Source organism: Echinops telfairi, unplaced genomic scaffold (assembly GCF_000313985.2).
Source record: "Echinops telfairi isolate 266 unplaced genomic scaffold, ASM31398v2 ScPeMD7_9;HRSCAF=40, whole genome shotgun sequence".
Taxonomy (NCBI): Eukaryota; Metazoa; Chordata; class Mammalia; order Afrosoricida; family Tenrecidae; genus Echinops; species Echinops telfairi.
The window spans coordinates 23,853,776-23,866,214 of record NW_022103906.1 but is presented as its reverse complement, the minus strand read 5'-3'; the positions used below and the strand labels follow the sequence as shown (position 1 = coordinate 23,866,214).

At 49.4% G+C, this 12,439-nt stretch overlaps 1 protein-coding gene across 9 annotated transcripts in view; it reads left to right on the top strand.

The window, feature by feature from the left end:
- DMTN (dematin actin binding protein) overlaps nucleotides 1–5,709 on the top strand; it is a 32,454-nt gene extending 26,745 nt beyond the window's left edge. For 7 of the 9 annotated variants that reach the window (XM_045286678.1, XM_045286677.1, XM_045286679.1 and 4 more), the window contains 6 exons: nucleotides 3,865–3,929; nucleotides 4,096–4,147; nucleotides 4,340–4,347; nucleotides 4,518–4,583; nucleotides 4,871–4,951; nucleotides 5,105–5,709. In XM_045286678.1, the coding sequence (XP_045142613.1) occupies nucleotides 3,865–3,929; nucleotides 4,096–4,147; nucleotides 4,340–4,347; nucleotides 4,518–4,583; nucleotides 4,871–4,951; nucleotides 5,105–5,218 (386 nt within the window). In that variant the 3' untranslated portion in view covers nucleotides 5,219–5,709. The remainder of the gene's footprint in view (nucleotides 1–3,864; nucleotides 3,930–4,095; nucleotides 4,148–4,339; nucleotides 4,348–4,517; nucleotides 4,584–4,870; nucleotides 4,952–5,104) is intronic. The other 2 variants (XM_004707584.2, XM_004707585.3) reach the window with 1 other exon arrangement.
- Nucleotides 5,710–12,439: the final 6,730 nt, after the last annotated feature.

Genomic DNA, 12,439 nt, shown 5'->3' with positions numbered 1-12,439 from the left:
TCGCAATCCATACACACATCAATTGTGTAAAGCGCATTTGTACATCATTCTCAAAACATTTTCTCTCCACTTAAACCCCCGACATTAGGTCCTCTCGTACAACTTTTAACACAATCCATACATACATCCCATTGTGTCAAGCACATTTGTACATTTGTTGCCATCAATGTTTTCAAAACATTTTCTTACTACTTGAGCCCTTGGTATCAGCTCATTTTTTCCCCCTCCTTCCCCTCCCACTCTCCCTCATGAACCCTTGATAATTTATAAATTGCTATTATTTTTTCATGTCTTGCACTGACCGATGTCTCCCTTTATCCATTTATCTGTTATAGGTAGGTCATTGTGATCAGTTCCCCCTCTCTCCCCCCAACCTTCCCCTTGCCCTCCTGGTATGGCTACTCTCAATATTGGTCCTGAGGGGTTTATCTGTCCTGTATTCTCTGTGTTTCCAGCTCTTATCTGTACCCATGTACATGCTTTGGTCTAGCCAGATTTGTAAAGTAGAATTAGGGTTATGATAGTGGGAGGGCGGGGAGGAAGAATTAAAGAATCAGGGGAAAGCTGTATGTTTCATCAGTGCTACACTGCATCCTGACTGGCCCATCTCCTCCCTGTGACCCTTCCACAAGGGGACATCCAATTGCTCACAGATTGGCCCTGGGTCTCCACTCGGAAACACCCCCACCTCCCCAATTCACGTAGACATGACTATGAACGACCCTTTCGCATGGGTTGCCCGATTCATAACAGTAGCAAAATGACAGTGATGAAGTAGCAACGAAAATAATTTTATGGTTGGGGGTCCCCACAACATGAGGAACCGTATGAAAGGGTCGTGGCATGAGGAAGGTTGAGAACCATTGCTTTAGGAGGTCCCAGGCATCTGTTTCTCTTTTGTTCTGTGTGTGTGTGTTGCATTATGATTGTGTGTTTATGCCACATAGCCATGGCCCTAAATTTGTCCCTGTTAAAAGAGCCGTTTTAAGGGAACATAGACTAGTTAAGACCTGAAGAATGAAGATGCCCCAAAGATTGGATTCCGTTTCAGGGTTCCTCCCAAATTAGCTCTTTAACTCCCTCTTGGCTTATGAAATCGAACAGCCAAATGCCTGCCTCACTTCTGACATCCTGTGTCAGTCCGGGTAGACTAGAGAACCAAATCCATAGAAACTCATATGTGTATAAGAGAGAATTTTATATAAAGGGTAATTGTACATTAAGAAAGCACCCCCCATAAAAGTATTTAAAAAACGAGAGGGGTGGGGGTGAGTAAAAGAGTAACGGAGAAGAGAGACTGCAGCCTCTCCCCATGTAAAATGTCCTTTAAGATGTAAATACTGATACAATGTATGTATGTATATATTGTGATTAGAGATGTATGAGCCCCCAATAAAATGATTTAAAAAAAGAAAAAGAAAAAAAGCATCCCAACCCAGTCCAGTCCAAGCCCATACATCCAATACCAATCTATAAAGTCCTCTTCAGACTCATGAAACACATGCAATGATGCCAAATGCAGGACGATCACAGGCCAGTGGGTAGAAAGTCTTTGGATCCAGTGGTGGTGTAAGCATCTCAGCACTGGCAGGGGTCTCCAAGTGGCTTCTCTGGCTTCAGAGGTCTGGTTGCATCAGGGTAGGTCCTTGTGGCTTCTCCAGCTCAGGGCACTAGTGTAGGTCCATGTGTCTTGTCAGCTGCAATGTCTCCCAGGGAGTGAGCAGAGAGAGAGAGGTGTGTCCCATCTCCAAGGAGGAAGCACCAGATTTCCCAGAATTCTCAGGAGAAGGCCATGCCCACACAGAGGCCTCATTGGCTATGACCTGATTAACAAACTAAACTCCACCCCTTCACTCTTAATCCTCTCAAGTCCAAAATTGACACCAGATTATGTAACTAGCACACATCCCTGAACATGATCAACTACCAAATGACTGCATGTTATTATCAGATCTAAACCACTGTCATTCTGACTTCGTGGTAATGTTGAATCTTGGCCAGGGGCAGGGGTGAGGAGGGGAGTGGGAGGGGTGAATTGCACTGCCCTCAATTCAATTCTGCAGGAGAGAGGAGAACAGTCCCAGTAAGTTTCTGAGACTAGATCTTTACAGGAGTAGAAAGCCTCATCTTTTCCTCAAGGTTGGGATAATCACCTTCAAATATAACTAAGCAATCTAGAAGTAAGTGGGTGTGAAAATCTTATATGCTTACAAGTTGAAATGCTGTCTACCCGCTGAAGTATAAATGTATATTGTCACAAGAGTGAACTGCTTCCATTATGAATGACCATTGAAAACTGGTGATTTTCTATGCAAAACCAAGAAATGTTAGGGGGGAAAATATGAGGTCCTCAAAATACATGTTGCTTTCTCCAAACTCCCAAACAACAGACTTTAGGACAGTGGTTCTCAACCTGTGGGCCTCGACCCCTTTGGGGGTCGAACGACCCTTTCACAGGAGTCGTCCGATTCACAACAGAAGCAAAATTACAGTGATGAAGTAGCAACAAAAATAATTTTATGGTTGGGGGGGTCACCACAACCTGAGGAACTGTATGAAAGGGTTGCGGCATGAGGAAGGTTGAGAACCACTGCTCTAGAACAATGCTTTCAAAAGACATTTCGAACCGATTGCATGATTGGCACATAACCACACGGAGGGGACAAACAACAGAAGCTGTGGGGGAAGGGAGACAATGGTCAGTGTAAGATATAAAGATAATAGTAATTTATAATTTATCAAGAGGTCATGGGGGGAGAGGGGGAGGGAGGGTTCAAACAGCTGATACCAAGGGCTCAAATAAAAAGTAAATGTTTAAAAAATAATGATGGTAAAATATATACAAATATGCTTGATCCAGTTGAATTATGGATTATTATAAGAGCTGTAAGAGCCCCAAATAAAATGATCTTTTAATTTAAAAAAAGATATTTCACTGTAGTTTTAAACCTATGAAAGCTACACATTTAAACAACAATGCTCGCCCCCAAACTTGCTGTTCACAATTTTGTAAGGAAGCCTGGTGGCATAGTGATTATGCCTGGGGCTGCGAACAGCAAGGTCAGCAGTTGGAAATCACCAGTCACTCTGAAGGAAAACTATGCAGGGCCTTCCACTCCCGGAAAGAGTTACGGCCTCAGGAATGAAGATCCCAGGGACAGCTACCCAGTCGTACAGGCTCAGAGGAGTCAGAAAGGACACGATGGTAGTGAGCCTACTGTGGGGGTTGGCTCACAATTTCTAATACATCATAGGAGAGGAAGGCATGCTGAATGCTAGAGGCCGGACCAAGCTAAGGACGTTAGATAATACCCCGTTCTTCCCAGGAAAACACGCGACTGAAAGCAAATCATCCTGAATTATAAACTGCGGTACTTGCAGGTGTCCTGATGGTAACATCTTACACTGCTAATGTGCAGCACATGGACTGCAGGTGCAGTGGAGCAGCCAAGGTGCTGAGAAACGGTTGCTAGTATTAGAATGTCAAACGTCAAGAATGCGACAACTGATGTTAGTAAATGATCATACTTAAATCACTTTCATGAGGTTTTAGATTTATTTATGTGTCCTGGGGGTTCACTCTCTGATGGTGCTGTTTAGCTTCAGCCTCAGCTTTGGCTGAAGAGAGATTTTCACACTCAGGTATTTGGCCTAAATGTGCGTTTGCCGCAGCACTTGTAGCTCCAGAGGAGAGGGAAGTTAGCCTAGCTAAGAAGCACCAGCACTGTGTGTGTCATTTGCTGAAGGGAATGGGTAGGAGCTGGAAGCCACCAGCTTCCCCCAGCTGGCCCTTCACTGCCCTGCCCTCTCAGGAATGACAGCCTGGGCCAAAGGGACTGACCTGGGCCTCCTTCCCTCCTCCAGCCTTGCACCCTGGCACATCTAAGTCATCCTCTCTCCCTGCGTATGGCCGAACCACCCTGAGCCGGGTAAGGTCCCACCCGGGAGATGCAGACCGTGGGAGGCACGTGTGCCTGGGGGCCTCCGAGGGCCTGGGTCATGAGGGCATTCCCGGGCAGTGGGAGACCTTCCAAGTGAAGGGGAACGATGAGGGGGCCTCCCAGTTTCCTTCTGATGCCCCCATGCCCTTTCTAGCTACAGTCCACAGACTTCAGCCCCTCGTCCGGGAGTGAGAGCGGAAGCCCAGGTGAGAAGCGGGCGGAGCTGGGGTGAGGTTTGAGCAGGCTCCTGGCGGGGGCTGTGCCTCTGCTGTGGACCAGGTTGGGATGTGGCTGGAGGACAGGGAGGCCGAGGCGGGGGTGGGGGGCGGGGGAGGTTTGGGCTGCTGAGTGCAGGTTGCAGCTTCCTCTGGACGCTAACGCTTGCCTTCCCTTCACAGGTCTGCAGGTGAGTGGCTTCCGGAGGGCAACAGCCGGACACACAGGAGCACCACAAGCCAGGGACAGGCAGGGGGAGGGCGGGAGTGGCGTTGCCTGGTGCAGAAGGCAGCCGCCCAGGGTCAGGCTGGGCAGGTCTCCCCACCCCACTCTGGCTCACTGCGGCTTTGGTCTCCCCAGAACGGAGAGGGCCAGAGGGGGAGGATGGACCGGGGGAACTCCCTGCCCTGTGTGCTGGAGCGGAAGGTGAGGGGTAGGGGGGGGCAGGGAACAAGCTTTGGAGCATAAGGGCTTGACCCTCTCTCTCCTGGGTGGGGGCCGGGGGAGGGAGGAACCAGGGAGGTTGAATGTACAGAGGGGCCTCCTGGAGTTGATGATGGACGGATGGCAATAAGGGTGTGGGGAGGGAACGGTGGAAGAATGGCATGCACCCCAGATGTGCCTTGCAGGCTGAGAAAGGGGCTTTGCGGAGGCTTTGCGGGGGTTATGATGAAAGGGGGCCTGGAGGAGCCTGGCATTTCCCCTCCCCCCAGATCTATCCCTATGAGATGCTGGTGGTGACCAACAAGGGGCGGACCAAGTTGCCTCCTGGTGTGGATCGCATGCGGCTGGAGGTATGGGGAGGTGGCTCCGGGTGGGTGCTGGGCGGGCGGGCGGTCAGTGGGCATTGTGCCGGCCTGGTGGGAGAGGCGAGGGGCCTCCTCTTTGAGATTCCTCTTGGTCACTCCGCACAGCTCCTCACCCGCTGTGTCTCTGTCCTCCCACAGAGACATCTCTCAGCGGAGGACTTTTCCAGAGTATTCGCCATGTCTCCTCAAGAGTTTGGCAAGCTGGCTCTGTGGAAGCGGAATGAACTCAAGAAAAAGGCCTCTCTCTTCTGACTGGCCCGAGCAGCCCTGCCCCTGCTTCTTCCGGACTCTGGGCAGAGCTGGGGTCCTGAGATCCCAAAGTGCCCTCTTCTCCTGGCGGGCGCGGGCAATTGTCTCTTGGGGGAGTAGGGCGGTGGGCTAGGGCTGGAATTGGCTCTATTCCCCAGGTAGAAGGGAGGCCAAGACCTCTGCATTTGGGCCGGGAAGCGGGGACGGACCTACTTCCCTGCTTTTGCCACCCTCTCTTCTCACTGCACAGGGCAGCCCAGCCTGGACTCTAGCACACAGAGACTTAATGCTTGTGCCCTCTCCCTACCTCTCACCCCACAGGAAGGTTCCCAGAGGAGGGTGAGGGGAAACCGAAGTGGGGGGCTCACTAATCAGCACCCTGTCAGCTGTTGTGAACCAGGAGTGGGTATGGCCCTGCTGTAAGGTGACCAGATTTTAACATTGGTAAAGCGGGACACCATTGATAAAACTCATATCCTGGCGAAATAGCCACATGGCAGCCAAAAACATATACCCTAGCTTGTCGTGCATTCTTTCCAAAAATCGGGACTTTTAAAAAACACCACGGGACGTGGGAAAAATTATTAAAAATTGGGACTGTCCCGCCAAAAGCGGGATGTCTGGTCACCTTACCCTGCTGGGAGCTGGTGGGCAGCACCCAGACAGGGCCCTGTCCACCCATGCCCAAGCACTTGGCCACCCCTCCTTCTGCCAGCATCCCCTGCCCCTGCCATGCCTGCTTCTTGGGCTCTCAAAGGAGCCAGCAAGAGTTTTGACCACCTGCAGGGAGGTCAGCTGCCCCTCCCCTGTTGTCAATTCGTAACCCTCAAGCTTTAAGAGCCCTTTGCTCTGTTCTCTGGCTTCCCCTTGAAGCCTTGGCTTTGAGTGGGACTGCCGCCTCTGTGACATCCCAGCCCTCTGCTAGCCTCCAGGCAAAGCTGGCTAGAGTTCCCGTCTCCTGGCACCAACCAGGTACTGCACCGAACCAGGTCTTCTCGGCTCCCTAGAAGGAACCAAGAGGCCAGACTACAAGGATCTTGCTGAGTGTCCTGGCTACTAAGCCCCACCTATAACCATGCATTCCACACAATTCTCTCTAAAGAATGTAATTGATTGGGGCACCGCCAGCCGCTTTCTTTACCTGACACTCTGCCTTGCCCTAGCCACACTCAGCTCTCCTTCTCTACAAATACATATGTGTATATGATTATATATATATATATATATATATATTGCCCAGGTCGGGGTGTTGTTGCTGCCCAGACCCTGGCATGTCTTTCCACTGTGTGTGCTGATGCTGGGGGTGGGGGACTGCTTGGAATTAAAGGTTGTATTGGGTCCCCAAACCTGTTTGTTCTTTATGAGGTCTCAGACCTGGGGAGAGGGGCACGTGATATTAGCCCAAGGGGTCAGAGTTCAAGTGGGGCGCACACACCACTCCTTTCCCACCACCAGCCCCTTTCCCGACCCCTTGAATGGTCCTGTCTCCCCTCTGTGCTCCCTAGGCCTCTCTGTGATAGGATCAAGGGATGAAGGGCAGAAATCATAGTGTGTGAGGACTGGAGGGAGCATACAGTCTGCGAGAGGAACTCACTAGGAGCAAAAGGCTGCTTCTGTCCCCCACCAAGAGCCTGCATCCTCACTCTGGCATCAAGGTCCCCATGTGTTTGCACTCTGCAAAGCCCAAGTTCAGTGGGGAGGCCACATGCCAGGAACAGGTCAACAGGAATGGGAGTCAGTGGTGAGCAGACTGAGGATCCAGCAGAGAGAGAAAAGGGAGAAACACAGCAAGGGGGATACCAGGAGCCAAGGTCATGTGGAAGCCAAGGGAGGAAGGTGGTGGTCTTGGTTGGCATGGTGTATTAGTCTGGGTTGACTAGAGAAACAAATTCATAGACACTCGTATAGTTGTAATAGCGAACTTTATATCAAAGAACAATTGAATATTGAGAAAACATCCCAGCCCAGTACAGATAAAGTCTATAAGTTCCATATTAGCCTATATGTCTGATACCAATCTACAAATTCATCTTCAGACTCATACAACACATGCAATGATGCAGCATGTAGGAAGATCACAGGCCAGTGGGTGGAAAGTCTTGTGGATCCAGAGGCGTTGGAAGCATCTTAGCGCTAGCGTGGGTGTCCACGTGGCTCCATCAGCTCCAGGGTTCTGGCTATCATCAGCATAGCTCCATGTGGCTTGTCAACAGGATTGTCTCACAGGGAGAGTGTGGGTCTGGCCTCCAGTGAGCTATTTATTTCTGTAGCGCCTCCAGAGGAGGTCCTCAACCTGTGACCTGATCATCGACAGGCTAAACTCCATCTTAATAGTGTCGAGTTGGCACCAGATTATGTAACTACCACATTTGGCAAAGCTTCCAAAAAGAAGTAAACATGGCAAAGAAGAGCTGAGGGGGCGAGGACCTGATTAGGAGGGAAAGAGGGCCAAGGGGTGGGTGTTTGGGTGAGGAGCAGCTTCACCTGGAGGGAACACAATGAATAGCATGTGTGGGACCCATGAAGAGGCGTGTGGTCCAAGGGACCAGGTGCATGTGGAGGGGCAGCCAATTTATGATTCTCAGATGATTGGTACCTGATTCAAGTCTCCCATCCTGGAAGGAGATTCTAGCTTGTTTGACTTAAACAAAATCAAAGTGAGTAAGAAATATCCAAATGGAAGCAATTATTTAAAATGTTAGGTGTGTTCCTGCGTCCATTACAGAGCCTTATCCTATCCACACATTGGGGCATAGCGCTGGTCCTAAAAAAGCAAATGAGAAAGTTGTAGAGAAATTTTATCCAAAGCTACGAACAACTAATGGTGGAGAATGATGACAAGTACTCAAGTTTCTTGGCTTCTGACTCAACTTCCCTGATAAGTGCAGTTGCCTATCAAGGGGAAGCAGAAGAGGGCCAATTAAGAGGCACCCAGAGTATTAAGCTCATGTTAGAGGCCTTACCCTGCCTGGGTGCTAGGGACACAGTGTCGAGACAGCCCATTGGGGTACATGTCCGAGAGGACCAAGGGATACTGCAGGAAGGCTTGGTCAGAGTCAAGTGGGAAGCATTTTCTGGGGGTGGGGGGGTAGGGGCACATGTAATACTAAATATTAAAGAATTTTAAGTTGCTGAAATAAGAGCAATTCAACGTGGAATTCTGTTCCTGAAACAAAGCCCTAGAGGGTCACTCAGTGCTTCCTCCCCACAATTCACACACACACACACACAGAAACACACAGAATGTACAGCACACACACACACGTGCAAAATCCTGTAGACTATTCAGTCCTGTAGTTTCCAAACCTTTTAATATCAGACCTTTTTTTCCTTAAAGAAAATCTTACTACTAATCATTAAAATACAAGTGGAAGTTGGACTTTGTAGTTGATTAGCATGAAGTTGATGAGAACGATGAAGTGGCTTGGTGAATTAAAAAGCCATCTAAGCCAGGGTGACCTCTGACAGTTGCACTTACACAGGCGCAGGATGGAATTAGGTGTTGGACTGCACAGCAGTGACAAGATCCGACTCTCCTGAAGTCATGGTAGTCTGCACACCTGTGTACACACTACTTCACATACACACACTAAGGCAAGGTCTGTGTCCCCTCCCTAGAATCTGGGCGTGGTGGCTTGCTTGCTGTAAACAGCTTGCCCTGCAGTAGTCATATATTCATTGTTGAGTATATGTAAAACCAAAAAGCCCAATCACTGCTGTGGAGCCAATACCAACTCATGGTGACCCCCATAGGGCAGGCAGGACAGGACTGCCCTGTGAATTTCCCAGACTAAAACTCTTTGCAAGAATAGAAAGCCTTATCTTTCTCCCTTAGAGCAGTTGGTGGTTTCAAACTGCCCACCTTGCAGTTAGCAGCCCAACCTGTAACCACTATGCCACCAAGGCTGATACTCTCAACTTATCTCATTGCCATCAAGTCAATGCTGGCTCAGGGAAGCCCACTGTGGATGGAGTAGAAAGCCCAGTCTATCTCCTCAGGAGTTGCTGGTGGTTTCAAATAGCCAACCATGCATATTGAAGCCAAACTCATAACCACTACCCCACCAGGGTTCCTTCCAGGGCTTTATTCAGAACTTTTCTCCAGACTGAGCTCACCTGGCAGCTGAATTTACTGATTCATCTGTGGTCTCTAATACTTTGGGCATATAACAAACAGGCTGTGCACGCTGACTCATTAGAAGTTTTAAAGTCTAGAAAGTTAAATAGACCAGAGGATGTACACTGGTACAGATAGGAACTGAAAATACAGGGAATCCAGGACGGATGAGCCCTATAGGACCAGTGGTGTGAGTGGCAAAACAGGGAGGGTAAAGGGAGAATGGGTAGGAAAGAGGGAACCGATTACATGGAACTGTGTGTGACCTCCTCCCTGGGGGACAGACAACCGAAAAGTGGATGAAGGGAGACGTCGGACAGGGCAAGATATGACAAAATACCCATTTATAAACTATCAAGGGTTCATGCGGGAGGGGGGAGCAGGGAGGGAGGGGAAAAATTAGGACCCAATGTCGGGGGTTTAAATGGAGAGAAAATGTTTTGAGAAACGATGTACAAATGCGCTTTACACAATTGATGTGTGTATGGATTGGGATAACAGTTGTATGAGCCCCTAATAAAATGTTAAAAAAGAGAGAAAAAAATAAATAAATAAAACCAAAAAAAAAGTTTGTAAACTCCAGATGCATATCCACTATACTCTAGCTAAACCCACTGCCAATGAGCCGATTCTAATGCATGGCAACCCTATGCAAGGTTTCCAAAGCTGTACATCGTCATGGGAGCAGACAGCCTCATTTGTCTCCCTTTGAGTGGCTGGTGAGTTTGAACCCTTGACCTTGTGGCTAGCAGTTGAATATTTACTATAGCCTAGAAAACCAAAAACCAAACGCATTGCCATTGAGTCAGTTGAGACTCATAGCAACCCTCTAAGACAGAGTAGAACTGCCCCTGTGAGTTTACTGAGATGGTAACTTCATGACGATAGAGAGGCTCATCCTGCTCCCTCAGAGTGACTGGTGGTTTCATTCGGCTGACCTTAAGGCTGGCAGCCAACGTGTAACCACTCCTCCGCCACCAGGGCTCTTTCACTGTCCCCTGGCGCTCTTTGAAGTCGCTCTGGGACACACCTGACTCTAGCCAGCTTGCTGCTTTACTTGGGAGGAAGGAGGCCCAGACAAGTGCAGGGGCTTCCCCAAGTGAGCATGACTCGCCTGGAACACAGGCCTCCCACATCTCTATCTGGGGCTCCTCATGCGACACAAAGCAAGATTGTTTCTTCCCAGGGGTGACGGAGGACGAAGCAAGATATGAAAATAATAATCTATAACTTATGAAGGGTTCATGAGGGCGGGCAGGGGAGGGAAGAGGAAGAAATGGGGAGCTGATATTAGGGGCTCAAGTGGAAAGAGAATGATTTGAAAATGATGATGGCAGCATATGTGCAAATGTGCTTGACACACTGGATGAATGTCTGGATTGTGATAAGAGAGGTGAGAGCCCCCATTGAAAGTATTTATAAAAAAAAAGATTGCTTCTTCCCTTTGCTTTTCTACACGTTGGCCTAAAACCCTCTCTTCTGAAGGGCTCCTCACCAAGGAACAGTTGAACTGTTTATTTTCCCGGGCAGCTGATAGAACTGAGAGCCAACTCCTAGCTGAGAGTGGGTGTGTCTGAATCCCAGCACTTTCTAGGGCCCACGCCTGGTCCAGACCCTGGCCTCCCAGCTCTGAGTCAGTCTGAACTTCAAGCTCCACTCCACAGTACACAGCCCACCATGGGCCTTAGCTGCCCAGGTGAAAGGGCTGCTGGTGATCTACCATACTAAAGGCAGACGCTGCTCCGGCACATTCCAGATCCCAAGGCACTGGGATCTTTCACTCTGGGATAGGGGCGAGTCCTCTTTTCCCAGTGAGAGTCTTCATGACTGACTCTCTCATCACAAACAGTGACTAGCAGAAATACATTTTAAACAGGGATTCTCTTCCATTCCAAAGATGGTAGGGGTAGTAGTGGTGGAATCCCTGCTAAACCATCAGCTTCTGCTGCCAGAAGGCCAGATGTCCAAGGCCCTCCCTTCGCTTTGGACATTCCAGGACGCTGATCCGGTCGTGGGAATGCTTGTGTAATTCTGGAGCTTAATTTTCTAGGGTATGCTCCCACCCAGAGGAGATCCACCTTCGGTTTCTTGTCCTCAGTCAGACCTGTAGAACAGCGCTGTCCAGTGGTGGAAGCCCCGTGCAAACTACATGCTTAGCATAGGATGTCTAACAATGCTGACTGCTGCCAGTTGCCACTGGAGGCCCTTTGGATTCCTGGATCCCAGGTGTATCCAAGTTGTATCCAAGTAGGGCTGTGCTCTACAGGGTGGTCAACGGCTGATTTTTCAGAGCAGCAGGCTTTTCTTCCAAGGCAGCTGTGGGTAAACTTGATCTTCTAAATGTTTAAGCCAGCAGATAGTGGTGTTAACAGTTCGCATGACCTAGGGACTTTTTACAATTTTCGAGTACTTTAAAAAAGTAATATGTGAAATTAAGCTTAAAAAATTGTTAACCCAGTATGGCTCGTAAAAACCATTTTATCAGGCATATTCGGCAAAGAGGAGAAACCGACTGACCGAATCCCTGCTCTAAAACAATATTCGTGTGATTTTATTTCTGTACTAAGGTCGCTATGAGTTGCTATTGATTTGATGGCAGTGAGTGAAGTTTGCAAAATGAGGTTATATTCTCCAGGAGCTCTGGTACCATAGTAATGACGCACTGGGCTGTTACCCGCAAGATCAGCGATTCAAAGCCACCAGCAGCTCCGTGGGAGAAAGGAGGAGCTTTTTTCTTCCACAAGGAATCACAGCCTCGGAGACCCATATAGATTTCTTATAGATAGATGGCAGCGAGAGGGCGCGCATCTCAACTGAGATCCACCGCATTTCCAGTGCTCAATAACCGGTGACTATGGGGGTTTAGAGACTTTCAGAACCCAGAAACCCTCCGATCACGTTGGCATAGGGCCCTCATACCCTCCCGCTCCCGCTCCCACTCTGCCAACATTAACGCCACTCAAGGTGTCAGCCCCGTGGGGCGTGAACCTCCTCTTCCTCCTCGGGGCTCCTCCCCAGCCCCAGCCCTGGTCCCGAGTCCTCCACCTTCCCTCCCGGAGCCCAGATCCCCGCGGCAACGCCTGCCTGTCCGCCTCATCTCGGAGCCG